The sequence below is a fragment of the Oratosquilla oratoria genome, chromosome 21, assembly GCF_046742065.1.
Source record: "Oratosquilla oratoria isolate Oo_2021 chromosome 21, ASM4674206v1, whole genome shotgun sequence".
NCBI lineage: Eukaryota > Metazoa > Arthropoda > Malacostraca > Stomatopoda > Squillidae > Oratosquilla > Oratosquilla oratoria.
In genome coordinates, this window is record NC_134797.1 from 18,012,927 (window position 1) to 18,040,543 (window position 27,617).

Here is a 27,617-nt window from a genome sequence, read left to right on the forward strand (position 1 = left end):
GCAGAATTCCAATGTCTGAATGTTTTAAGGATTTTCTGACAATTTCACCAAGATCCTTTTCACTCTCCGCTTTGGTTCGCGTTCTCCCAGAAAGCTTGCCATACTGAATACTATTTTACCATCGTGGTACCACTTAGGTTTTATTTCATTTGCTACTGTTCATACCACTGCTTCATTCTGTCTAATTCTTCTTATACATCCATCTGATTCATGTGACCATTTGTTATTTCACACATCCTAGTATTATCATGAAATCTAGATATGGCAGATTCCAATCATTAATAATACTTTAAACAGAAATGGTCCAAGAACCCCTATGGAACTCCACTCATAACAGAATTCCAGCTAGACGTTTTGTGCTTTAGAAGACTCAGTCTTAGTCTAAGATCTGTAAAACTCAAGAATTTTTATGTCTGAAAATGTTCTGGCTGTCATTCATTACATAATTACTTGCTAATATCTTTTCATGTCCCCATAATTTTTCCTACGAATGAGGTTAGACTGCTTGTAGTTTTCTGGTCCCTTCTTTATGCCCTTTTTGAATACAATGATTTCTGTTTCTATTCTCTCGGTGTATCTCCAGTCATGATAAACTTATTGTTCATTTCTAAGAGAATATCAGTTTCGCTTTACATCCTCCACAATGCATGGATGCCCATTATCAAAATCTTGTACATTATCAACTCTGAACTTTTCTATACATCTCTCATTGCATTATTTGATCACATTTACAAAAGTAAGTTCTTGGATCCTGGTAAGCTTCTTTTCGGTGTTCCTTAATATGAAACTAAAATAATTGTTCAAGATAACACATACACCTTCATAATACCCTAATGTTCACATTGAACACTGGCCTCTCATATTGATCTTTTCATCAGCAATGTACAGTAACTGTAGAATTTGGGTGGATTTTCTTTAAATTCATCTACGATTTTCATTTTGAATTGCCTTGTTTTTTCCCCATAGTCTTTTTCAAATCCATTCAAGATATTACATAAAAAATATAATCATTTGAGGATTCTGAATCCCCGAATAGTCTATATATTTTTTTCTTATATTTTTGTCTCTTTACTGTGCTACAGCAATCTAATCTTGAAAACATTTAGTACAATTTCAAGATGCCAGACAAGCCAAAGTCAGATAATTTGATTAAAGTTGAAGATAGTGGTTTCAGCAACAACAAAAAAAAAACTATCTATATAATTATCTATCATTTTAAATATTCTATTTTAGCTAACACCAGACTGTTTTGCTCGACTTATAGAACTCGTTTCACAATTTTGTGGTTAGCGCTATAAAGATCAGTTCATAAACACTTAAAAACTAAGCATGTATAGAATCACAACATAATATAGGTAACGCTAGAAGATTCTACTTGGGTGACGAGATGTTACCGTGAGGCGATTTATGCTAACGTATAGCATAAACCTACACCTTTACCATCACCACCATACCACACCACCTATACCGCCACCGCTACCACCATCACCACCACCACTACCACCACCACCGCAAGGAGCAGCAGCAGCACATACCGTTGCCTAGAGCAGTTCCGGATGCAACCAACAGCTGGGCTCTAACAAGGCGGAATGATTCAGCATAAATATGGTGAGACGTGCCACAGTTCATGAATTCCAGTCAATGACAAAAGCACAAATATCCTAAACATTTCATTTAATTTTCAACAGCGTATCATGTCTGACAATTATAAGAGTGTCTGCAACAGGGGCAATGGGAATTAAAAGGAATTATGATATTATCGATGAAATCAAACATACACGTAATCAAAACAAAAGAATCTACGAATACATGATATTATGGGTATACAAAAACTGTGAGAAGGAGAAAGGCAACCAATAGCAAATGGTAATCAACAGCAAGAGCAGCAGCAGCAGTGGCAGCAGCAGCAGCAGCAGCGGGCCCGACGCATTGCCGACAGTAAAAACACCAAAATGTAATGTCCACGTTGGTATTGATTCACTATTAAATCCACTTTGGGTGTGATCCATCCCTCCTACAATGTGACAAGCCATGCCCTAACTTGTTGGTAATACCCACTGGGCATCTGCTAGCACGGAACTACCGTTTCTTGAGTCAGCATTTGATGAAGGACGACATGCCACCGGCTGGACTGGAGTGAAAAGAGGCGATGAATTTAGAAAACGGCTCTGAATTCGGAGATCGTTGAGTCAGACTCCAGACAGCAGGGCTGCCAACCTTTCCCACCCATACACACGCTTGCACGATGTAACGATTGGGTCAAGGCAAATAAACATAAACAGGCATATATGCCATATATATGGGGAAAATGACACGGGGCATTAGGAGATTTGCTCAAGGTTAAAATACTCAACAAGGTGATTACTATTCTTCAGGCACACACGCGCGCGCGCACATATACAGACACGTGTGTGTGTGCGTGTGTGCGTGTGTGTGCGTGTGATTCACCATGATCTTGAATCACGTGTTGAACTCGTGATCGACTGCTATTTTCCTCCCAGAAGAGAGCTCAGAGCTCATAAATGACCGATCGGTAATGCTGAGACCTCACACGCACACACACACCCAACTCCCCGTCCACGAGAGTTGGAGTAACAACCCGGAGCGCAGCGATACTGAAATAATTTCAGCCCTGGGCGGGATGTGTGTGTGTGTACACACACACAGACACATACGCACGCACACACACACACACACACACACACACACATTTATATATATATGTATATATACATATATGTATATATATATATGTACATATATATATATCTATATATCTATATAAATTAATATATACATATATATATACGTATATATGTATATATATATATATATATATATATATATATATATATATATATACGAACGCGCGCACACACAAATTTGAGAGAAAGGTGATATTAAAATAATGTTTAGATTGTAAGGTACAGTAGTAGATAAAGCGGACAGATTCGGGATGGGAGAGCCTCGCGAGGTCATGGGAACAAATTGAAAATGACCACAATTCTAAAGGATGTCAAAAACATAGTTTCACATGTATCTTAAAACAAAGTCTGTAGTCTAAGCTACATTAGCGAAGCCTAACCTAGGCATGATATGTGGAGAAAAGGGAGACAGCATCCCATAATTGTAACTCCTGTCCTATATATTGCAATAATATAAATACGCAGAGTATCATAACTCCTGGAGCATCTCATAAGTTGATCAGGCCTAAGCTATAACCATAAAAACATTCAAAACTAGGTAAATACACGCACATACTTACACACACAACCATACACGCACAAATACACGCGTACTGCACTAATGGTGTGTAGGGCAAACTCCATTGCTAAGAACTAAAGTAATGTTGTGTTAAGTATTCTGCTTTGAGGATCCAGTGCAGGACCACCGACCTAACCCCTGGGAGACGATACAGCCTCTGTGCCTCGCTGTGGCTTAATTCGGCTTGGTAATGTTGCAGCATATCTACCTGTAAATTGAAAATATACTTAGTTTCTGGCGCTGGATAGGCTGGCTGACCTTATACATAGTTTTGGGAGAAGTTAAATCTACCCAGAACACTATGAAAGTTAAAAAAAAAAAAAAAAAAAAAAAAAAAAACTATTGTAGTGGAATTGACATAAGATACTTCTACTACTACTAGTAGTAGTAATGGGACATTAGTGGGTGTTACTCACTTCTACATAACTCATCTATTACATACAACCATTTAATATTGGGGGGGGGTTACATCAGCTGAATGAAATCGACTGGCCTCGGCCAGAATAAAATCCTTTTAGATGTCTACTGTAGCTCGACAGACCCTTTACAACAATGGATTTGAGGCCCTCGAAGGCTTTGTTCTGGGGAACACCAGAAGACGACTTTTTCAGCTTAAAGAAACCTCTGCAGAGTTCAAGGTTGAAGACAAATATAATCCAGGTGGCCATGGAAAAAAAAAAATCCAGAGATATTCAATCCTGTTCAGCAGATACACCAGCATGGTTCTCAGGCGAGGTGGTTGCATCCGCTCCTTCGCCAAGTGGGGATCCCACTATTGGCGCATCCCCATCTGCTCAGACTATGAATAAAAACTCCAGTAACTTGGGCATGTGTTGGTTGGGGATCTCATTCTTCCTCAAAAAGAGAAACCATGCCATTTTTAACCTCTAAACCTCTCTTCTGTTGACCTCCAATATCTCCTTTTACCACATCTGTGACTTTTTTCTTCTTCTTTTTCGTCACTATGGATAGTAATGCTGATACCAACGGGAAAAAATATACATTAAGTTTTCCTGCGGGACAAGGGCATGTGTTATAGCAACTGAAAATGCCATCTACACTGGAAGTAGTTCGAAAGTTGCTTAATATATATATATATATATATATATATATATATATATATATATATATATATATATATATATATACAAATACAATAATTTTTGTTGACATCGATCTAAATCGGACCGGAAACCAGAAATCCCTCAAGGAGACACGTCCCCTCCGACCCCTGATTGACTGCGAGCGAAGCGACCTCGCCCGAAGGTCCGAATCCTACGTAGCGGGGTCGGGCGCAGCCCGTTGCTCGTTGCATTAAAAAAAAAAAAAAAAAAAAAAAAAAAAAAAGGGGGGTCCCACTCGCATCTATCCACTCCCTTTACACCTTTTGCGTCTATCCACTCCCTTTACACCTTAATAAAGGTGAACGCGCGCGCGTGCACGCACACACACACACACACACACACCCGTAGACCGGACAATGTATGAAATTTGAACTCTCATCCGGGAGCGTAATAGTTGTCAATCACGAGTACAATACGTAATCCAAGGCCGTGGAGAAACACACACAAATACAGGAGAGCACACAAACATGCACTAGTTGGGTCTGGCTACCCCAGTCATATCAGAGAAAATTATTAGTCTCTGTAAATCACCATTGATCTCACTGGCAATGACATGGGCCTGGGTTTAAAAGGTACCGTACGTACAATCTTCATTCACAAGAGACGTATCTGTCCCTGGAAAAAAAAAAAAAAAAAAAAAAAATGTAGTGGTGGGCTCAAGCAAATCGTAAACACAGCTAATCCGCGCGGAAAACCTGCGAAAGGCCCAGAGCTGTTGTTGTTGTTGTCATAATGATAATAATAATAATGATAATAATAATAATAATATTAACGCTACTACTACTACTACTACTCTAATAATAATAATAATATTAACGCTACTACTACTACTCTAATAATAATAATAATAATAATAATAATAATAATAATAATAATAATAATGATATATTATTATGAAATATTCTAAATTAGTGTTGAGATCTATTATATTATTTGATGTTTTCTAACAGTAAAACCAACCGCCTCACTGTTTTTAGAAGAAGAAAAAAAACGGGGATTGACGCATATGCAAACTGTTCGAACAAAATTATTTCTTATTAATCCATCCGTACCGAAGTGTATTCATCACTGCTATTCTGGCTATCGAAGGTACTCCACTCATTTCAGTGGTATCCCTTCCCCAGGGAAAAGATGAACCAGCGAACACGCAGTGTTCACGTGTTGTGAGAACGATAGTCTCGTTTCCACGAGAAAATTTGAGACTCACTTGAATGGCAACATCTAATCAGCTGGAACTGTTGCCATACATTCGAGCCTTTCTTTTTGTAAGACGCACTGAAGCATAGTGGCTCAACAGGGAACACAAATATGACACTTTTATGCGAACGAATGAGTATTTCTTAAATGTGTGACAGCTCAGCGTTTGTACAGAGACACGGTGACACTACTCATATGTGATGTGAAAATAAATCTAGTCTTCATGTCCCATATCTGTCAATAGGAATGTTGAGTTGCCACTAGTAAGTGCGATAATTGATCTAAAAATCTATTACAAGCAGGGTTGGTCGACAATTTCCCATGCCATCATGGTAGATATGTGTGTGTGTGTGTGTGTGTGTGTGTGTGTGTGTGTGTGTGTGTGTGTGTGTGTGTGTGTGTGTGTGTGTGTGTGTGTATAAGGGGGAGAATTTGCATGGGCTACCAGATCTCATGTACTAAATTTCTACCAGCTCTCCAAATCCAAACAGCAATACACGTACTGTGTTTATGCATCAACTTTAAATGAGATAATGAGGATATTGATGTGAATTCTTATAGTTTAATCATATTTGGTTGTTAATATATGAGGAGTTGTAATTCATTTAATTTTGTTTGCGTGTGCATCGTCTTCACCAAAAAATGACAAACACCGGATAATCTGGATGTTAGCTGTTCATCCCTAAATACTCTCACTCTTGCCAGATTTGTGTTTTTTATTTGATTAAATAACTTATCATAAAAAAGAATATGTGGGCAAATATGAATCTACACTGAAGTGATATTTCCGTTCAGCACTCAAAGTTCAAAATAAACTACTGTATGAGCCATGCTGGAGATATATTGAAGTATTGCTCAATTCAGCTACAAAATCCATTCACACACAAAAACACACTCAAATAATACAGACGAAATTAAATTGCCATGGCTGTAAAACATATACTGACCTAGACTAAACGAGAGGAGAGAGAGAGAAAAAAAGAAGAAGCATGTTTTGTCAATTCAAATTTCGTCAGCGTCAGTTACCTGGTTCTTGCTGTTTCTACGTCCATACACTCATATTTTAGCGGATTCATACTTTAGCGGCTCTTTGAACTAAGCCTCGCTATATCTATTTATTTTTCGGTGTGGTTTCCGAAAGACCGCGGCATGTGAAAGTCGACATGGCTGAATACAAGTTTTGCAAGTCTAATTATTTCTACCATGCTTGCGCTCTTTGATGGTGATTAAATTATTCTAATTATAATCAAATATCTTGACAATTATAATAATTCCGTAGTCGTTTTCATTCTCAATGTTTGAACCCCTCTTTTCCCAGTCTGTGGAATGATTTCGTTTTATTTTAGTCATCATAAATGCTAACACATTTTGGGTAGCATGCAAATCAACTTACTATCTTCAATTCCAGTCACAGAACCGATCCATATATAAATAATAAAACAATATTAACAGGTCCCCTGTTAAATTCTGTGTATTCTGGATTCATGTTTCGGTATCTATATATCCCTTATGTTGAAAAAAACAAAACAGTATCGACTTCTGTGAGGCTCCATATATATATATTTTTAACTTACGTCTGGATGTTTCCCATTCTCGTCCTTAGTCCGATATAATTTATCCACCTTTGTTGCCACATATTTTTGTCCAACTTCCACCACAATCTCTTTTGTGGTATTTTATCAAAAGAGTTACATATGCAATCCACCTACTATTTTTTTCTGTAATGTATTTTATCTATATATGTCACACAGAGTACGCGGCAGGAGACGTATGGCCTCTTGGCTCCGAATCTGAACTGTCACATGATATCAGTTGTCTTCGGAGGTGGTCGTCCGTTCGCCTCTTACAATATTGTATCCTGATTTGGAGACTATGCTTGCTGGCACAGATCGCTCCTTATAAACGACAAATTACGCCAAGCGGACTCAGTTTGAAGGGGAATTTGCATTCATTATATGAGTTGTTGAAAACGGTTTAGCTTTCCGATACTTTGTCTACCCCCCATTGCTTTGCTCTTTCCCAGTACACATTTTCTTTAATCTCCTCCATCAATATTCCAAAATAATTCCATCATATTGCTTGTTTTGTCGCTTCTTCCAAATTCCTTACTTGAGTATAATGTTCTTAATACTGTATTGACATTTACTTTAATTTTTCAGTGATGTCGCCATATATTATATTTATTTCTTCCATTTTTTCTGAACGAGGCCCCCCTTACCACAAATTTCTGGTTTCATTCACACTTGCATCTGTGTACGTATTTCTTACTTCCTAGTACCTTGCTACATCTTTTCCACATATCTTTTCTTTTCTCTTGTTTTACAAACAATAAAAAATCCCCTAAAACACATGATCTTAAACTTTATATATATATATATATATATATATATATATATATATATATATATATATATATATATATATATATATAGGGTAACAGAGTCGGAAACGTAATACAATCCTTTAAGATTTTAAATGGAACTGAGAACTTCAGCGTTTATTTTTTTCACATTAAATACTAACCGCAGGTGAAGAAGGGTCTCAAGGTACTAAAACGTATATTTAACCTAGAGGTAGGTAGAAACAATTTCACCGTGTCGTGAATGAATGGAACATTCTTCCAGCCGAGGACGCTGAATTACAGGTCGATTTTTTTTTTAATTCATTTGGATAAACAAATTAACAACATGTTGCGTACATTTATATACACATATGTCAAAGGGCCCTTTCCCTTTTATAAGGGAGATGGCTGAGTCAAAGCATATACCCAACTTCAGCAACCCAAAAATTCATTTGCCCGTCCATCTTAGCTCCACGTGGATGAAGAGTCAACCCTCTTCCCCGTCCGCCTTTTCTCGGGGGAATACAACAAGAAACAGCATTTGGATGATGGAAAACATAAACACAGGGGAAGGCTCGGAACCCTAAACACTCTAACGTTTCGTTCGCGTAGAACTTCTTCACAGAACGAAACGTTAGAGTGTTTTGGGTTCCGAGCCTTCCCCTGTGTTTATGTTCTCCATCACCCAAATCATTTGTCTAAGATACTTATCAAGAAACAGCGTATTCACGGCAGGACCCGACCCGACAGAAGCTGGTATACCCCCACCGCTTCATTCCAAAGTGACCCTTCCCCCTCCTCCACTCGGAAATTTACTGAACAGAAAAGGAGAAATTCCTTCAAGCCGCGTCAGTTCCTAGACACTCACAACCACTCACCAGTCACCGATCTCTTCCCCATTTCCTTCATTGTTCGACAGACATTCCTCTTCCACCCAATGACCTTTTCATCCCGTCCTACCTCATTCTCGGTCTTCCTAATGTTTACTTATTCCACCTCCACTTCCCACACTGTTTTTGCTAGTCCTTCTTTATTCTTCCCACATACCCAAACCATCCCGGTATTCTTTGATCAACTCGGTATGTCACCTCTGTTCCCACCCTGCTCTCCGTCTCATTTCCACAATTAGCACTCCATTCATCTATGTAACCCCCCCCACACTTGTTAAACAATTTATATATATATAAAAATCCTCATTTAAATTCCAAGTCTGTTCTATGATATCATGGGCACAATCGTCCCCAGGCACTTTCACTATCAAAGGCCGCAGAAGGCCGCAGGTTTCCCACCTCTGCTCTAACTCCTCCGTTCCCTGCTACATGTGACCTAAATGCTTAATATCCTCAACTTCCTCCAGCCTCTCATCTTTTCAATTCACTTCCAACTCACTGCCACCCTCACCCTTATACAGTTTATCACCTTAATTTACAAAGGATTACAAAGGCGGAGCATGCCGACAGGAGACTTTTTGGTCTATAACTAGGTCGGATGAGCAAAAAATATAATAATGATAAATAAGAAATATATATATATATATATATATATAATAATATAAATAATAATAAATAAAATAAATAAATGCATAGGTATAAATAATAAACAAATAGGTAAATAGTAAATAATAATAAATTGACAGAATAATAATAGATGAAAATCAAGCAAATAATAAACAGACAAATAATAACAAACAAATTAACAAATAATATAAAATATGGCAGTCATTACAGCATCTTGCTTAGATGTTTATCTAAACGAATCTTAAAGCTTCGAACTGAACTAAATTGCACTGCCTCTGCAGGAAGTTTATTCCATTCATTAACTACACGGTTGGCAAATTTGTTTCTACCAACTTCCAAATTAAATGTATTTCCTGACATTTTGAGACCATTATTTCTTGTCGGATTCTCATTCAGTGTAAAAAATTTGTCACTTTTGATGTTGTCAACCCTCTTTAGAATCTTAAAGACCTGTATCAAGTCACCTCTGAGTCTACACTTTTTTAGGGAAAACAGATTCATATGTTTTAGTCGATTTTCGTATGATTTATTTCTGATATTTGGAATCAGTTTTGTGGCTCGCCCTTGTACTTTTCCAATCTGTCAATGTCTTTAATGAGATTCGGTGACCATACGAAAACAGCTTATTCCCAATGTGGACGAACTAACGATTTATACAGCTTGTTAATGTGAGATAGACTTTAAAGTCAAAAGATCGTGCAATCAGTCCTAGAATCTCATTTGCTTTCTCAGAGGCTGAAATACACTGCTTAGATGATTTGAGATCGTTACTGATAATTACCCCGAGACCCTTCTCACTATCCACTTATGTTAAAGAATTTCCAAATAACTTGTAATCGCACATACATATACCAAAGGTTTTTTCCCTTACACGTGAGGTAGCTAAAAAACAAAGGCATAAAATCCACTTCATTCCCACCCATTCCATCCCCTACATACTCCCCTCCCCTCCACCCTCTTCCCTCCCTCTTATCTTGGCACCTCCTGGATGACGGGTCATCCCTGCATTCTGTCCACTGCCCTGGGTCAGATGCAGTGTCGCAAGACACAGCACATCCACAGCAAGGCCGCTTCATTAATTCGGCGACCCTCGTCACCGTCCACTCATGCAGAAAATTAATTTCTCATACATACTCCCTCACCCCCCATCTCCACACCCTCATGCATCACAGCATCATCCATACACAACCATTCTCCATTCACCCGTATCTTCTGTCCCCTCCCGTCCTTCCTCAACAGACATTCCTCTCTTTCGTAATGCCCCTTTTACCCCATCCATCCATCTCATCCTAGGACACCCCCTCATATTCACTACTTCCACCTCTGCCTTCCATACCTCTTTTACTAACCTTTCTTCACTCATTTTTTTCATGTGTCCAAACCATCCTAATGCTCTTTCATCAACCCCATCTCCCAACTCCCTTTCCACCCCTGTTCTCCTCCTCACCTCCTTATTTCTCACTCTATCTACCCCTATCATACTTCTCAGACATTTCATCTCAAACACATTCAAACTCTTCCTCTCTTATGTTCCATGTTTCTGCCCCGTACAGTTTTGTCGGCACAATCACTCCATATAACCTCCTCTTAGCATCCATTCCCAAATGTCTATTTCTCATTACACTTTTTAATCCACCAAGACATTTACTCACTTCTCTTAATCTACATTCTAACTCCACCCCCACTCCCTTTCCTGCCACATTCGCACCCAAGCAATCGTATTTAATGTTATTTTTACCTATGTGCATAACTTTGCATTTACTTGTGTTAATTTCATTAGCCACTTTTCATACCATTGCTGTAATTTATCTAAATCTTCTTGAATATCTAATTGATTTAAGTGATCATTTGCCATTCTGCACAATTTTGTATCAGCAAATTTGGAAACAGTAGATTTTAGTCCGTGGTCTATATCACTCATATATACTATGAATAGAAGTGGCCCAAGAACGGAACCCTGAGGAACTCCATTCGTAACATTTTTCCATCTAGAAGTTTTGACATTTAAAACAACTCTGTGTTTTCGATCATTCAACTAATTTCTAGTCCAACTTAATAGGCCACCACTTACTCTGTGTGAAGCTAATTTAGCTAGTAGCCTTTCTTGGAGGACGGTAGCAAAAGCTTTTGCAAAGTCTAAATACATTAAATCTATATTGTTTCTTTTGTCACAATTCGAGATGACTGTGTTGTAGAATTCGGGTAAGTCATGCAAGAACGTTTCCGTCTGAGTCCATGCTGGCTATCATTTATCAAAGTTACTTTCTAAATAATGTTCGATAGTATCTCTGATGATAGTTTCCATCATTTTCCCTACGATTGAAGTCAAGCTTATAGGCCTATAGTTATTTGGTTTCTTTTTGTCACCTTTTTTGAATATTAGAGTAACGTTAGCTAGCTTCCATTCTCTTGTGACATCTCCGGATATGATGGATTTTTTAAAGATAATTTCTAATGTAACAACAATCTCATTTTTCATTCCCTTTAAGATTCTTGGATGCCAACCGTCAGTCCCTGGTGTTTTATTAACTTTGAGTTTCTCTATACACTTTTTAATTTTTTCTTTTGTTATATTTACCGTAGTAAGTTCACCCTTGATTTTTTAAATGTCCATCTTTTCTTACCACATATCTTCCTAAACTCCGCAAATAATTGTTACAGTCTCTCCTCCGATTCTGATACAAGCTCAGTGTCATCCGCAAACAACATCTGGCTCACCTCCCACTTCCCTTCCTTCTCACCGGATCCAACCCCTTGCACAGCAATCTCAAGTTTACCTCGAGCACCACTCCATCCTTATACAGGTTGAACAACTATATTGACATTCCACAACCCTGGTGCAGCCCTACCTTCACCTCAACCCATTCACTCTCTCCATTTTATACCCTCACACAAGCTCTACCACTTAAAAAAAAAAAAAAAAAAAAAAAAAAAAAAAAAAAAAAAAAAAAAAAAAAAAAAAAAATCAAGACCTTATCAAATACATCCACAACATAACGCTTTTCTGTCTACCCTATCAGACACATTCTCCATATATATATATATATATATATATATATATATATATATATATATATATATATATATATATATTTATATATATATATATATATATCGTTTCCTACTGCTAAAAACTTCTCGCGTATTTGTCTCGTTTTGAAACGATAAGTTTCCTGTCAGCATGCTTTATCAATCATAACTCCTAACATTTAATGCTTAGTCACATTTTACTAAAGGGCATTGGAGTATGCAAAATTTTGTTCCACTACTGATAATAGTTTCGCGTTATTTTTTGTGCTATTCCTTCATTCCTCCATTTGAGTAAACCATTCTAATCTATATGAGCAACCCTATGACACCACTCAATCACTTCGAACTTCGTGTCCTCGTGACAAGACCTAGGGTTCGAATTCCAGTAGGGTAGGTAATTTATTCAGACTATCCTTAAATTCGAATCGGAATGCGCAACGGTTGTTGCCCAGCGATGAGTCACACTGCATGGTTGTCACTTCGTCTTTTGTCCTTGTGAACAAAAGGTTAAGTATTGGCTATCGCTGGTGTCAGCTTTGTGTTGCTAAGTTGAACACACTGCTATCGCTCAGATGAAGTCGCCAAGCAGTACAAGTCTTGTTATTTCTGTAAGCCTCATCCATCAACAGCTAGTGTTGTTCTTTAGCTTGGACTCATGCTAATTTTTTCTCCATGGCTCTGTTTCTTTCTGTTCCTAGTTCAAGTTCTGGTTTTAATACTATCGAAATGCCCTATTTAACAGGGATATCTCCAAGCTGTCAACTTGTTTTTCATTATCACTTTTTTCCTACACTACTGTACATCTCCTCACACAGAAACCCACTTATTTCCATGGTTGCATATTGTATCACGTTGTCTTCTTTGGTTTCTATTTATGCAAGCTGTCAGTTTTGTCTTACCTAATCTCGTTTTGGAGTTCATTATGTTTTGAGACTAGGCTGCCCATATTTGAGTAGCGAGGTTGCTTGGCTTACTGTCGTCTGTCTTCCCTCTCCTCCCTCGCAGGTTTTCTTAGTTTGTGATGGTGCTTTTCTTCAATGTTCTGTTTCACTTTAGAACAATAACCTGTACTGTGCCGTTTACTCTTTGAGCTATTGGTTTTGATTTTCCCCTTTTCCTTGAGTTTGGTCATGTCTGGCCGAGCTTTTACCATGTGTTAATTTTTCTTTTCCCTATGAATCTGGCTTGCCGTGTTCATTTCCTTGAAAGACAACTGTGTAAATTCGCGTGTTTTACATACGTGTCATTGAGTTTCGTGTTTTGGTTTCTCCTGTCTTAATTTCATCCTGCTCATGATTCATCCTTCCCTCTTTGTATTTCTGCCAGTGTATCTTCATGTGCGTCTGTTCAAGTGTTTTCTATTTTGCTCTATGTGCGTGGGGTGGATGTAGGAAGTGATGTTTTGACTCGGCCATCCTCTTACCAGAGAGAAAAGACATTTGGATATACAGTATGTTTGCGTGTCCGGTCACGATACACAATGTAAGACCATTCACAAATTATCTACGAAAGTAAAATAAAATGAACGTCCATTCTATTTTCCTTTCGAGCACAGAGTTCCATCTTTAAAGTGAAGGAATGCACTTGAAAGGAGGTGCGGATGTGCTCATTACATAAGCAGCAACTAGCAAGATTCTTCTTCCATGTCATACTTATTCATTCTTTGTATGAAAGTGGCATACATCCTGCATCACAGCACAGTGTAATTTCCTCAATTATTCTTTTGAAAGGTCCTTTTTCTGTTTGCATCTTCCTTGGTACCACAGAAGAAATCTTCTATGGAGTCCTTAGTACAAACATGGCATCTTTTTAATTTATATCAATTATCATCTACATGTGGCCCCCACGATTACCCAACCCCTTCCTTCGGGCCTTAAAACAAGGGCATTCTCCGCTAGACAGGAATGCCAACACTCCCAAGGTCGGTTGAGGAGCCAGCCTGATGTTGCAACGCGCTAACTCACAAAACCCTCCGTCAGTCTCGGCATATAGGAACCCTCTCTCCGTTAACTTACTCAGACTTCCTTTGTTACAGTAAGTAAAGGGCTTACTTCGCTCCAATGGAAGGTAGAATTTCTAGTGGCCTCCCTGCTGGTTTTAGCAAATGCTACGAGTTGCATATTTAAAACTGTTTCATTGCAACGCTGTGGCGAGTCAAACTTCATCTCGCCTCGTAGGTATGAAGGTTCGATTCGTATCTGCCACCCCCCATGTCATGGTGACTGTCACTCGCCATTATAACAGCAAAAACAGCCATATGTAGACATTTACAAGTAGACAGCTACTGACTACGATCTCTCTTCTTCATCCCAACTGACCTACATTTATCCCAATATGATCGTTATAATCACCGATGGCCACGAATTTTCATTCTTAACGAACGGTATGATATAAGGCATATCACTGCAAATCATCCCTTTACTTTTTCTAGTCCCATCCATGCACGGTGCAGCATTTGGGCACATCGCATAGTCGTGATACCCCTACCCGGACTCTGCAACGTGTCTCGTCTTGTATACTGTATTTGAACGCACAGAGACACTACGTGCCGTGTCCCACTCCAGGCGATTTTTCTTCTTTTTATTTCGTCCTTTCGAACACGCCACCTGCATTCATAGGGAACCCATCACCACTACCCTCAGCGTTTTAACTCTAGCTGTCGTCAGGCGATTTTACTGAACTGAGGCAAACTATCTGTCGCATTCAAAAGGTTGGTTCACGTTGCTCTCGCTATGGCTCCTACGTAACCATGCATCCTACGATCTATCCTGCCCCTATACAATTTCATTTGTTCATCGGAGAAGTGACGTAATCTAGCCTTCGGGTGTCGAGAGTATGGAGACGTGAGTGATCATTTATTATCCTTTTTATACGTTCGCCCTTCAACTGTGATACGAGCAAGGTTTATCCTTGTTTGGATTGGGAGAGCATATCCTCTGTAAAATTCGGGTGTAATGGTATAGTGAGGAAGTGGCAGCTGGTCCTGGTTGCATCTAACCAAGGATAACCCTCAAATGGCCTCTTGAGTGTATTTCCACTGGCTGCCATCCTCGCCAGCTATATGTTGTTGCCCATTATGTAGTTTCAGGCTGGCAGATTGACATTACTTGTATTCACATCTATTAGAGAAGCTGGCATATCCGTCAAGCTATACGGGAGCACGTTATCTTCAATCCTTCTGGATCAATGTGAATATAGATTTAATCCATAGGTGCCTATGACGGAATGCTCCACGATTGTAAATTATCACGTGGAACAAAAATCTGAAGGGATAAAAGATAAATAAGAAGCACATGCCTCCACCCCATGTTACAGTTCGTTAGGGTTGGCTGCCCTGGCTTACGTCATACCCCGGTGGTCGACTCACGCAAAGGATGAAAATTGAAACCACATACTCTTTCCCTTCTCCTCTTCACCTTAAACCTCACTATATGCATTCCCTCCATCACTACCTGCCTATAGCAACAGCTTCTTCACCTGCACTTCCCTTCTCATTCTTGCTAATGACGACGTTCCTCATCTCATTCATGTTCCTCCGCCCAACTCCCCTCCTCCTCACCACTCCTCTGCAGCAGCAGCAGGCTGCTGCTTCGTCTGTCGCCACCACCACTTCAAAACCACACCTTCATTCCCTTCTCGACTAGCCAACCAACCAAGCAGCCAATCAACCCACCAACGACACTTTCCTAGTTCTTATCTACCTGACAATTCTTAAAATATTTGACCTTCCATTCCCCTTCCCGCATACTCATCATATTCTTGTCTCCTCCATATATAATAGCACGCCTTTTTTTTCTGGGAGGCCGGGGTTTACTTCACAGACCAATACTTCTGTATTTTTTCTTCGGCCAGTCTCTCCTTGCCTTTCCATATTTCATGCTTTCATTTCTCTTGATTATCACACTGCACTTCTTCCTCGTCAGTTTTTAGTAAGGTCTCCCTCTAGCATTCCTTTTAACATCCCAGCCCCAACCCCCACACCCCCCGGCCTCACATTGTCAGTGTACTGTCCAATCTACAGAATACTTTTCAACTAGAGTGATAATGAAATACACATGCGATAGCGTTTATCTAAGGAATGTATGTGTGTGTGTGTGTGTGTGTGTGTGTGTGTGTGTGAGAGAGAGAGAGAGAGAGAGCACAATCGGGTATTATACTGATAATGGCCCTCCTGTACCTTGCACTTTAGTGGAATTGCGAAAAGCGGATACAACATACAAGGAAATAGTTTTGTCAGACTATTATTGTGTGTTTGTTTCATCTGTCTCCGAGCCAAATTTGATTCAGTCACCACTTCATTTACTAATACTGGGGTAAACGTAAAACGACTCTATTCGTCCTGAGGACGATTCTGAACTGGGTCTCGGTCGTTCTGGGTCTTGTCCATGCAAGGGTGGTTGCTGCTTGTGAATGCAAGAAAGTCTTCTGGCGCCACGGAACCTATCCAGTGCGGCGTGGTTGCCGAGGGGTCGATGTACCATACCAGTACAGCGAAGAATCACTACGACTTTAAACATAATTCTCGTGTGAAGGAGGGAGAATTATTACAAGTGGAATAAATGAAGAAACTACTCACCCCTAGGAGGTATTTAACCTAAGACTCTATTACTATCACCATTGTGCACTGCTCCGGCTGGCAGGGGCATGTGACAGTTACCAAATTATGAAACGGGATCGAAGCTCAACACGCCACATGAATCAATAAGGTAAAATGACCTTCCACCAGGAGCTTTGCTGCGGCCGAAGCCATTGCGATCACGTGTTTCTTTGGAATATAATTATGCATACGACTTCGACGACATGGGGAGGTGCGAGGACAAGAATGTCTCACCGTCAACCTTAGCCGTCAAACGACTTTGCAGGAGGATGATAACGCAGTTGCCTATGTCAACCTTGTACGGTAACATAACGCCACAGCTGCAACAGCTGCTACTACCAGCTGCAATTAATGTTAATTATTTCGTGATTTCGATGGGCAAAACAGTTCGGGTTGTGATCGACAGTTATCTTGAAGTTGCGCGGCACACGAAAGCAGTTTTGTTGAGCCTCAAAAACCTGCCCTCGCGACTTCTTCCATATCAGACCTTACAAAAACAGACAAGGCAGTCAGTAGGGCGAGGCAACGCCGGGAGAAAGGAAGCCGGAATTCGAAGGACAGACAAGCTAGACAGCTGGTCTGGGCCTTAGAAGCAGGGGAGACGTCGTGGCACGAGGCGCTTTTGTTGTCGGTCCCTCTACACGGTTTGCTAGGGTCCAGTTCCCTCATGTCTGCTTCTTCGTGTGTAGCTTTCACGGGCATTTCTTGCTGGGGTGAGTGTACTGTAAAGTAGATCAAAGGGTGGCGTCCATGCTTGTCTTTAGCACGTACTTCGAGCTACGTCATCATAATGTGAAATGGACACAGTGATGATGCAACTCGTCCGTCTCTTGCTACAATCGGCGGACTCACTATCACCATCATGACACCAATATCGAACCTGACCAATATTCACACTTGCAACATTCTAATTCAGACCCAGGTAGCAGCAGTAAAATACAGCTTTATGCATATTAAATGTTAAATATACAATTATGTTTAAATCTAAATCAAGTTTGCAAAGTCCAATCTATATAATCCTATATAATTTATATTACTGACCTCTGGAATAATTTTGGACTGGTTGAATACTTCTCTTTAAAAATAGCAAAAGTATGTTGTGAACATTGTTATCAAGTTAAATGAATTTGAAAAAAAAATCTGATAAACTGTTTCCATAATATTTCAGAACGATGTTGAACGGAACTCTCTACCCACGCTGTGCGTCCTAGTGATGACGTTTACCCATTAAAGCTCAAAAAGTGCATACTTTAATGACATCAGGCGATTTCATTCATGACAAGAGGGCGAAGTATATGGCACGATTACGCTACGTGTTTCCAGGATTCAAATTGTATGTCCAACCGAAAACTAATTTAAGCGACCACAATCAATGTGATACATATCTTTAAAGACGGGTAAAAAAAAAATATCCTGTCATATTACTCCACAATGTAACTTCTGGGGAGACTCGGTTACAGTTAATCTTTTCGTACCTGATGACACTTTTCCTTCCAGTGTCATCTAACCCCTTCCTTACCGGATGGTACTTTTTCCTTTTATTCTGGCTGCTTCAATGCTTCGTGGCGCCCATCGCCAGCAAAGGAGTTAAATCAGGCACCTCGATCGAAAGATACATATCTAACTCGACTTTCTTGTTAATGGGACAGACTCTCTTGAAGTCTTTTGCAGAAATGCTACCAGACCTTAAAGAATTAATTTAAGATTACACACACACACTCACACACACACACACACACACACACACACACACATATATATATATATATATATATATATATATATTTGTGTGTGTGTGTGTGTGTGTGTGTGTGTGTGTGTGTGTGTGTGTGTGTGTGTGTGTGTATTGGACCCCATCGCTCTGGAACAAGGGCAGAACCACTAACAATTCTCTTCTGAATTTTGCCCAGAAGGATGAGGATTGCTGATTCCTGGATCTAGAGACGAGAGCCACATCGATGGAATTGGTATAGCAATACCGGAGGAATGGCAAATCAGATCGATCACATACTTGTTGTCACTCGTTGAAAGATCTTGCCGAGGTCCAGGGTTTGCAGGAATGCTGATCACAGACTTGTGGTCGCAACAACAATCAGACTACGTATCAAGTTCGGGAGAATCCCGAGACGTAATGCATTTGGATTTCATCTGAAGATGCTCAGGGATTATGTGTATGCCCAAATGTATGCGGTAACAATTGCTAATTGGTTCAGTGTTTGACACCCTTGGGTATCCTAAAAAAAAAAAAAAAAAAAAAGTGAAATTCTGAAAGTTTCCGAGGAGTGAATTGGAGACCGTTGATAGTCGAGCAGTGGTGTGGCGTCGCGTGAGACACTGACGAGCAGGGCCGTGCTGCCAGAATGGCTACGGACATGAACCAATACATGACTCCGAATCGGTGGACTCTACTCTCACGAAAACAGATGATGGTGCATTAGGAAAATCACTAAGGATGTCAAGGGAAATTTCAGTCCAAAATAATGACCTCAGACCTGCTTACTGAGCCCTGAAGAAACTCACCTCCAATTCTGTGACTGGGTCCGAACAGCTGATTGGCAGCCCTGTATAGGGGCGAATTATCTTTGCCGAGTACTTTGTGCAGTTGCCTATGGATGACCACCCCGAGTGGCCAGCTTATCCTTGGTGGTTACCAGTCCACTGATAGATGAAACTCCGTCCTTTTTGGGGTAGGTTAAAGAGGATGTAAGTTGAAGGGTGGAAAGGCGGCTGGCATCTGCAACATCAGCGCGGAGTTGCTGAAAGCCGTAGGTGAGACCATGACCCATGGGTTGCAAGCAGCCCTGTTTGGTGTTTGACTTACTAGCACCATTCCCCATGACTGAAAAAAGGGCCTGGCCATCCTTATCTGGAAGGTGGGGAAGGAACCGGCAGGACTTCAACTACCGCAATATTGCATTGGTCAGTGTGCCGGACAAGATGCTCGTCCATTTGTTTCTGGCACAAGGTCGTTCAAATCTACTAAAGTTTCAGAGGCCTGAGCAGTCTGGGATCACGCCCTATAAATCGACAACTGGTCGGATCCTAGCGTTTCGTGCTCTTGTGGAACGCCAACGTGAGTTTCAACAGGGTTTTCTTGCAGCATATGTTGACCTCAAGAAAGCGCGTGACGCAGTGCATCGTGGGATGGTTTGGGATCTTCTGCAGAGCTGTGGGATTCCTGCGTGGATTACTAAAAACTTGATGGCTGGTTTATACTTTGAGACAGAGAATGCTGTAAAGTATGGTGGAGATGTGTCCGGCTTTACTGTTGATTCAGGAATAAGGTAAAGGTGCGTCTTCGCTCCATTTTAGCTTCTGCATGGACTGAGTATTGTGCAGAGTCATCGATCAATGTCATTCCGGAGCATCCATTGGCAACGTCAAGGTCAATGATCTTCTCATCGCCGATGATACTGCACCTCCAGCTGAATCGTTGGAGGGCCTGGTTGCACTCTTGAGCCATTATACAAAGAAAAGAGACAGCTTGAACTGAACTCTATACCTCTAGAACCAAGACCAAGGTCCAGGCATTTTGGGGTTATGAAGATATGCAGACGGTGTAGTACTGATGTGGTTCTGTGAGTCTCCTTGGCGCTGTCAATAGTTTTTTTCTCTTGTGGTCATTTGTAACTTCTCTTACTAGATTTTTCATTGAAATTGCGTTAGTGAGCTCATTTGAGCATATACGAACTGATTATCTAAACTCAGCACAAAAATATTAGGATCTGATCCCAGTACGCCTCAGAACTATTGGTCTTACTTTTTTCTCGCTTTCTCTAATTTCAGTAACTTCTTTGAGGATGTACTGCCTAATATACATTGGGTGAGGTGGTTGTGTGATGTTTACGGGTCTCAGTAGAATGAGGTACCTTTGTTTTTACCTCCTTAGTTTCATCAACCTGTTTAGTAAGGTTAGCCATACTTACAGTTCCTTAACAGTTTTTAGTGTCTGCATCAATCTACTGTAATCCTATGACCCAGTCCAGCCATCTGATGAATTTAGGATCACCTCGACATTCTCGAAGCCTTGAGATTTATGTTTAGTGTTCATATCAAATGCGCACTTCGTCAGGCCTGGGCGCTGTCTAGCGTTATGGGTCCATGCAAAGCAGATCCCACTTTGTACATAGGATTCATTATTCATATCCTCAGGTGCCACATGGATAGTTCCTACCTACATGCTGGTATGAGCCTTCATCAAAACGTGAGCTCCCAATGTTTGATGCCTTGGATATAATTCTTTTATGTTGACCATTAATTGTCTTAAGGAATTTGACTTGTGGTGAACAGAATTACTTTAATCCTATTTTCACAATATAAGGACACTTTAACTATCTGGCTTAGAAATATTGTAATAAAAACTACTGGACTTAACTAGTGTATCAAAATTAAAATGCAAGTTCACGCAAATTTAGTCAGCATTGACTAGTATTACCCACCAGAGAATCGTCCTTTAGTTTACCTGCCAATTGTATAAGGTTCAGAATTTGCTGTTTAGAAGCACTTAAAATGCTAAAAACAAACACTTACTCCCTTAAAATGTAAAAATTTTCGATGTCCATTGTCGAAATTTGGTTTAGTGAACACTTGTTCGTACATCAGAGAGGCACGTCACTTTTGCACTATAATGTTACAATGTTCAAAGAAAGATTGAGAGTTATTCGATGCCGAATGACCAACATTAATACTTAAAATGCGGATATTTATTCTCATAGGAAGCTCGATGTATGAATGTGTGTATATACCATTGTCGTAATCCCCTTCATAGTGAGCTGCCAAGTCAAAGCATACACACAGCCACACCACCACCATAAGTCTGTCCATCTCAGCACCTTGTGGGATCAAAAGTCACCTGTACACGATATAGTGCATGGGTCAAACATAGGTTATCTATCGCAGAGCCCGACAGTTTAAGCTGGGTTATATATATATATATATATGAGAGACTGAGTGGAGGAAGAATAAGCGAAGATGGGCTGGAACTTTTTATTGCTTATACGTTTCGACCGACTCGGTCTTCTTCAGTAAGCTGTCTACAAACAGTTGGACCACATATTTATACATCCGAGGATGGGAACAAGGACAGGTCACCCCGCCGGCTGTCTGGGGATTCCCTTTCCCGTATCAAGCATACGTTTCCCAATTGTATTTATAATTAATCTACTTGTTGCCTCTGACAAACAAACAAAACCTTCCCTGTCATTGATGTTTTCATAATAATTAATGTAGGCAGCTTCAACAGTCTTCCTCATGTCTCTCCTTAATCCCGTGTGTAGAACCTCGACTCCATCCCAGTGGGGCAAATGTCCAGACCGGTCAGCATGTTGGACGAGTGAGTTAGAAGTCCTGTGTGACCTCAAGTCTCTTTTGTGCTCAGCTACGCGTTTCTCGACGCCTCGACCTGACTCACCGTAATATGAAGATGAGCAACTACCGCAAGGAATGCGATAGATGGTACTGAGGGCGTTTTGGGACAGTCCTTTTATATTCTTGGTCTTGACCATTTTTCCAATTTTGGAATTGGACGTCCTTGCTATTTTTATCCCACTCTTCCCAAGAAATCTGTCAATGCCTTCAGTTTTTCTAGAGTTAGGAACCGAAATATACTGTACCTTATTATCCTCGGACGACTGGACATTTGGTCTCATGAAAATGTTCCTAGCCACTCCTTTCAGCTTTTTAATCATTCCCCCTGGATATTTTAACTTCTTAAAGGCATTAGTTATGTAGGCTAATTCATCTTCTAAAAATTCCTCACTGCAAATCCTAAAAGCTCTGAGGAAGAAGCCTATGAGCACGCCGGTCTTCACTCGCCAAGAGAGTCATAGACAGTCTTAGTAATGACGAATTACCAGTTCCCAGGAGTGATTATGTTAAACTTATATCCCTATGTGTAAAATTCGGTGTATTTACGTTCAATGGTAAGGAATATAAACAACACAGAGGTCTCGCCATGGGAAGTCCTCTTTCTGCGGTGCTAGCCTGTCTTTTTATGGAAACGTTGGAGGAAGACGAATATAGAAGGACCATGGGTAGAGGCACCACGTGGCTAAGGTATGTGGACGACGTTATTGTGATAGTGCCGGAGAATATCGACATTGGACATAAGCTAGGTAGACTCAATAGAGTCCATAAAGGTATTCAATTCACTGTGGAGATGGAAGACGACCATAAGTTACCATTCCTTGACACGTTGGTGCACAGGAGGGATGAAGGAGTAAGATTCTCAGTGTACCGAAAACCTACCAACAGAGATGACTTTGTGCACTACTTCTCAGGACACAGCGAGCGAGTGAAGACCGGCGTGCTCATAGGCTTCTTCCTCAGAGCTTTTAGGATTTGCAGTGAGGAATTTTTAGAAGATGAATTAGCCTACATAACTAATGCCTTTAAGAAGTTAAAATATCCAGGGGGAATGATTAAAAAGCTGAAAGGAGTGGCTAGGAACATTTTCATGAGACCAAATGTCCAGTCGTCCGAGGATAATAAGGTACAGTATATTTCGGTTCCTAACTCTAGAAAAACTGAAGGCATTGACAGATTTCTTGGGAAGAGTGGGATAAAAATAGCAAGGACGTCCAATTCCAAAATTGGAAAAATGGTCAAGACCAAGAATATAAAAGGACTGTCCCAAAACGCCCTCAGTACCATCTATCGCATTCCTTGCGGTAGTTGCTCATCTTCATATTACGGTGAGTCAGGTCGAGGCGTCGAGAAACGCGTAGCTGAGCACAAAAGAGACTTGAGGTCACACAGGACTTCTAACTCACTCGTCCAACATGCTGACCGGTCTGGACATTTGCCCCACTGGGATGGAGTCGAGGTTCTACACACGGGATTAAGGAGAGACATGAGGAAGACTGTTGAAGCTGCCTACATTAATTATTATGAAAACATCAATGACAGGGAAGGTTTTGTTTGTTTGTCAGAGGCAACAAGTAGATTAATTATAAATACAATTGGGAAACGTATGCTTGATACGGGAAAGGGAATCCCCAGACAGCCGGCGGGGTGACCTGTCCTTGTTCCCATCCTCGGATGTATAAATATGTGGTCCAACTGTTTGTAGACAGCTTACTGAAGAAGACCGAGTCGGTCGAAACGTATAAGCAATAAAAAGTTCCAGCCCATCTTCGCTTATTCTTCCTCCACCCAGTCTCTCATCTGTCTAAACCATTCATCATATATATATATATATTTTTTTTAACATCACAACAAATGTGGCGAGGAACATGGTTCCGGCCTCCCACACGATAAATGCTAGCGGGTTTCCCCAAGAGGAATACACCGGGCGACGGAGCACTCACGCAAGTACATATTTCTTGTGCTCAATTTCGTTGCGCGATCTACCATGATTTTACACCGGCTTCTTCCCCCTTACAAGGGAGGTAGCCAAAAAAACAAACGCATAAAAACCACTTCACTCCCACCCATTCCATCCCCAACATACTCCACTCCCATCCACCCCCTTCCCTCCCTCTTATCTTGGCTCCTCCTGGATGACGAGTCATCCCTGCATCTCGCCCACTGCCCTGGGTCAGAAGCAGTGTCGCAAGACACAGCACATCCACAGCAAGGCCGCTTCATTAAATCAGCGATCCCCCCTCTCCGTCCCCTCATGCAGAAAAGGAGAAGACAGGGAGAAATCCCTTCGGGCTGTGTCAATCAATTTTTCACACATATTCCCTCACCCCCCTCCCATTTCCCACCCACTCCCCATCATGTATCACAACATCATCCATACACAACCATTCTCCATTCAACCCTATCTTCTGTCCTTCCCCGTCCTTCTTGAACAGGCATTCCCCCCTTTCCCAATGCCCCTTTTACCCCACCCATCCATCCATCCATCCATCTCATCTCATCTTAGGTCGCCCCCTCATCTTCACTCCATCCACCTCTACCTTCCATACCTCTTTTACTAGTATTTTTTCACTCATTCTTTCCATGTGTCCTGATCATCCTAATACTCTTTCATCAACCCTATTTCCAAACTCATTCTCCACCCCCGTTCTCCTCCTCACCTCCTCATTTCTCACTCTATCCAGCCTAGTAACCCCTATCATACTTCTCAAGCACCACATCTCAAACACATTCAAACTCCTCTTTTATGTTCCATGTTTCAGCCCCATACAGTGCTGTCGGCACAATCACTCCTTCATACAATCTCCTCTTAGCATCCATTCCCAAATGTCTATTTCTCATCACACTTTTTAATCCCCCAAGGCATTAACTTGCGTCTCTCGATCTACATTCTACCTCCACCTCCACTCCCTTTTCCGCCACGTTCGCACCCAAGTATCTAAGACTATCCACTTCTTCCAGTCTCTCCCCCTTAATACTCACTTCCAGTCTGCTGCCACTTACTCCCCTTGTACATCTCATCACCTTACCTTTACACACATTTATCTTCAACTAACTTCTTTCTCATACCTTCCCAAACTCTGTCACTAACTTCCTCAATCCCTCCTCTGATCCTGCTACAAGTGCAGTGTCGTCAGCAAACAACAACTGGCTTATCTCCCACTTTTCTACGTTTTCTTTAATCATCTCCAATCCCTGGCCCACTATCCTTGCATTTACCTCTCGCACCACCCCATCCATGGATAAATTGAACAACCAAGGCGACATAACGCATCCCTGACGAAGTCCCATCTTTACCTCAAACAAGTCACTCTCTCCATTTCTAATTCCAACACAAGTTCTACTACTCGTAAAATCTCTTGACTGCTCTTAAAAGCTTTCCTCCTATCCTATATATCTGCAATACCTCCCACAGTGCCTTCATGTCTACCCTGTAATACACACACACACACACACACACACACACACACACACATATATATATATATATATATTACTTTATTTGGCATTGAATCAATATACATGAAGTGCAGATAATGAAAAAACACGTAGTTCGAAATAACAATTACAAATGCCGAGGATAACACAAAACAAACAAAACATGCAAGCTTATTTCCATTGTGGTCCTCAATAGACAGATTTTCTACACTAAGTTACACAGACAGCATACGTAGGGGGTTAAGGGGACCAGACAGTCCTGAGTAATACCAATCAGTACACACATGACACATAAACATTACAGATTTGCTAATACTACTAAAATGTTTGTAACACGTAGGATATTGAGATAAAAACTTGAGCACCATCACCTTATAAAGAACATTGCATTATGTGTGTATATTAAATGATAAGAATAAATGGCATTTTAAAGATCGCCGGCTCTGGAAGAGGACCTCCAATGTTGACCCTCAAATTGCTTCCGTGAACGGAAGAGCGAGAGGGCGAGCCAGATTCCCAGGGCCTGTACACTGTGTACAGTATGTACAAGATGGCCTGCAAGTGACCGCTTGCCTGTGCTTGCCTGCTCGCACGCTCGCACCTGTCGTTCACAGACGGTCTGAACAGTCTAGAATTTTCTGCAACGGAAGCGAACGAAGGACTAGATCGGGAAGTGCAGAGACCCAGGTTGCCTGCCCCTACCCACAAGAAATTCTATTCTATTCCTGCTTTAGACAAACAACACGTGGTTTCACTTTACATTCTGTGTTGTTGAATTGCATTAACCGTCCAGATTTTGCTGCAAGTTCGTCCAAGGCAGCAGGGTTTCTCCAACCCGATGGGTGCTCAGCAAACACCACTTTGCTTGATGGTCCGTCGAACGGTGCGTTCCTATAATGTTCGCGAGCCCCAGGTCTTTTCGTTTAACTCATTCCAATTTTTCAATGGTTTTCACTAAGTTCCTAATATAAATTTGATGATATAGTGAAAAGATATATATAAAAACGATTTCTTCAGGTATTTTGGTCATACAATTATTCCTATCTGCATCAAATCGGGACTTGTTGAATTTGGTCTTAAACTTAGAAATGTATGCTAGTATGGGTGCTCGTTTGGTTACATACAGTCTGGCTAGTGCCCGACAAGCCAAACGAAGTTGGTAATTTTGACATCATGGATACATTGGCAAAATCAAATCCAGGTTAGGTGAGAAGAGTTTTATTTCCAAGTATATGTGAGTGGATGATCAAATGAATCATAAAGTAATAACGATTGAAACCATTACAGTTGATTCACGACCTGAGAGCACAGGCCTCCGAGCCGACCCGACTCGAGCCGAGTCGAGCCGAACCGATCCGAGGCAGAGAGTGTCGACTGCTGACATGGACCCGTCAAGAAATGATCATGTAAACACTCTTGATAAGAACGAAGAGAGGGCGTTTGCGTTTCATACAGGGCTGAGCGTGCGCAGGCGTGTGAGCATGAAATTACAACACAAAAACACATATACACCAACGCGTGCTCGAAGGATAAGAAACCAGTTTGCTGCAGATGGGTCGGGTTGTACAATATCCCTGATAAAAATGAATAATAATAATAATAATAAATAATAAATAATAATAATAATAATAATAATAATAATAATAATAATAATAATGATAATAATAATAATAATAATAATGATAATAATAATAATAATAATAACAATAATAATAACAATAATAATAACAATAATAATAATAATG

The 27,617-nt window shown here is 40.6% G+C and overlaps 1 protein-coding gene across 1 annotated transcript; it reads left to right on the top strand.

The window, feature by feature from the left end:
- Positions 1 to 19,905: 19,905 nt before the first annotated feature.
- LOC143037026 (uncharacterized) lies at positions 19,906 to 20,563 on the top strand. The gene is made up of 2 exons (XM_076205130.1): positions 19,906 to 20,354; positions 20,410 to 20,563. Exons 1-2 carry the CDS (start codon positions 19,906 to 19,908, stop codon positions 20,561 to 20,563), a joined length of 603 nt encoding a protein of 200 aa, XP_076061245.1.
- The last annotated feature ends 7,054 nt before the right edge of the window (positions 20,564 to 27,617 follow it).

What these genes read in the sequence shown, in the direction of transcription:
- LOC143037026 (XM_076205130.1), top strand. Translation starts at nt 19,906, where the DNA reads ATGACTGAAAAAAGGGCCTGGCCATCCTTATCTGGAAGGTGGGGAAGG. An exon ending in ACTGTTGATTCAGGAATAAG is followed by an intron (nt 20,355 to 20,409) that starts GTAAAGGTGCGT and finishes AGTATTGTGCAG; the next exon opens with AGTCATCGATCAATGTCATT.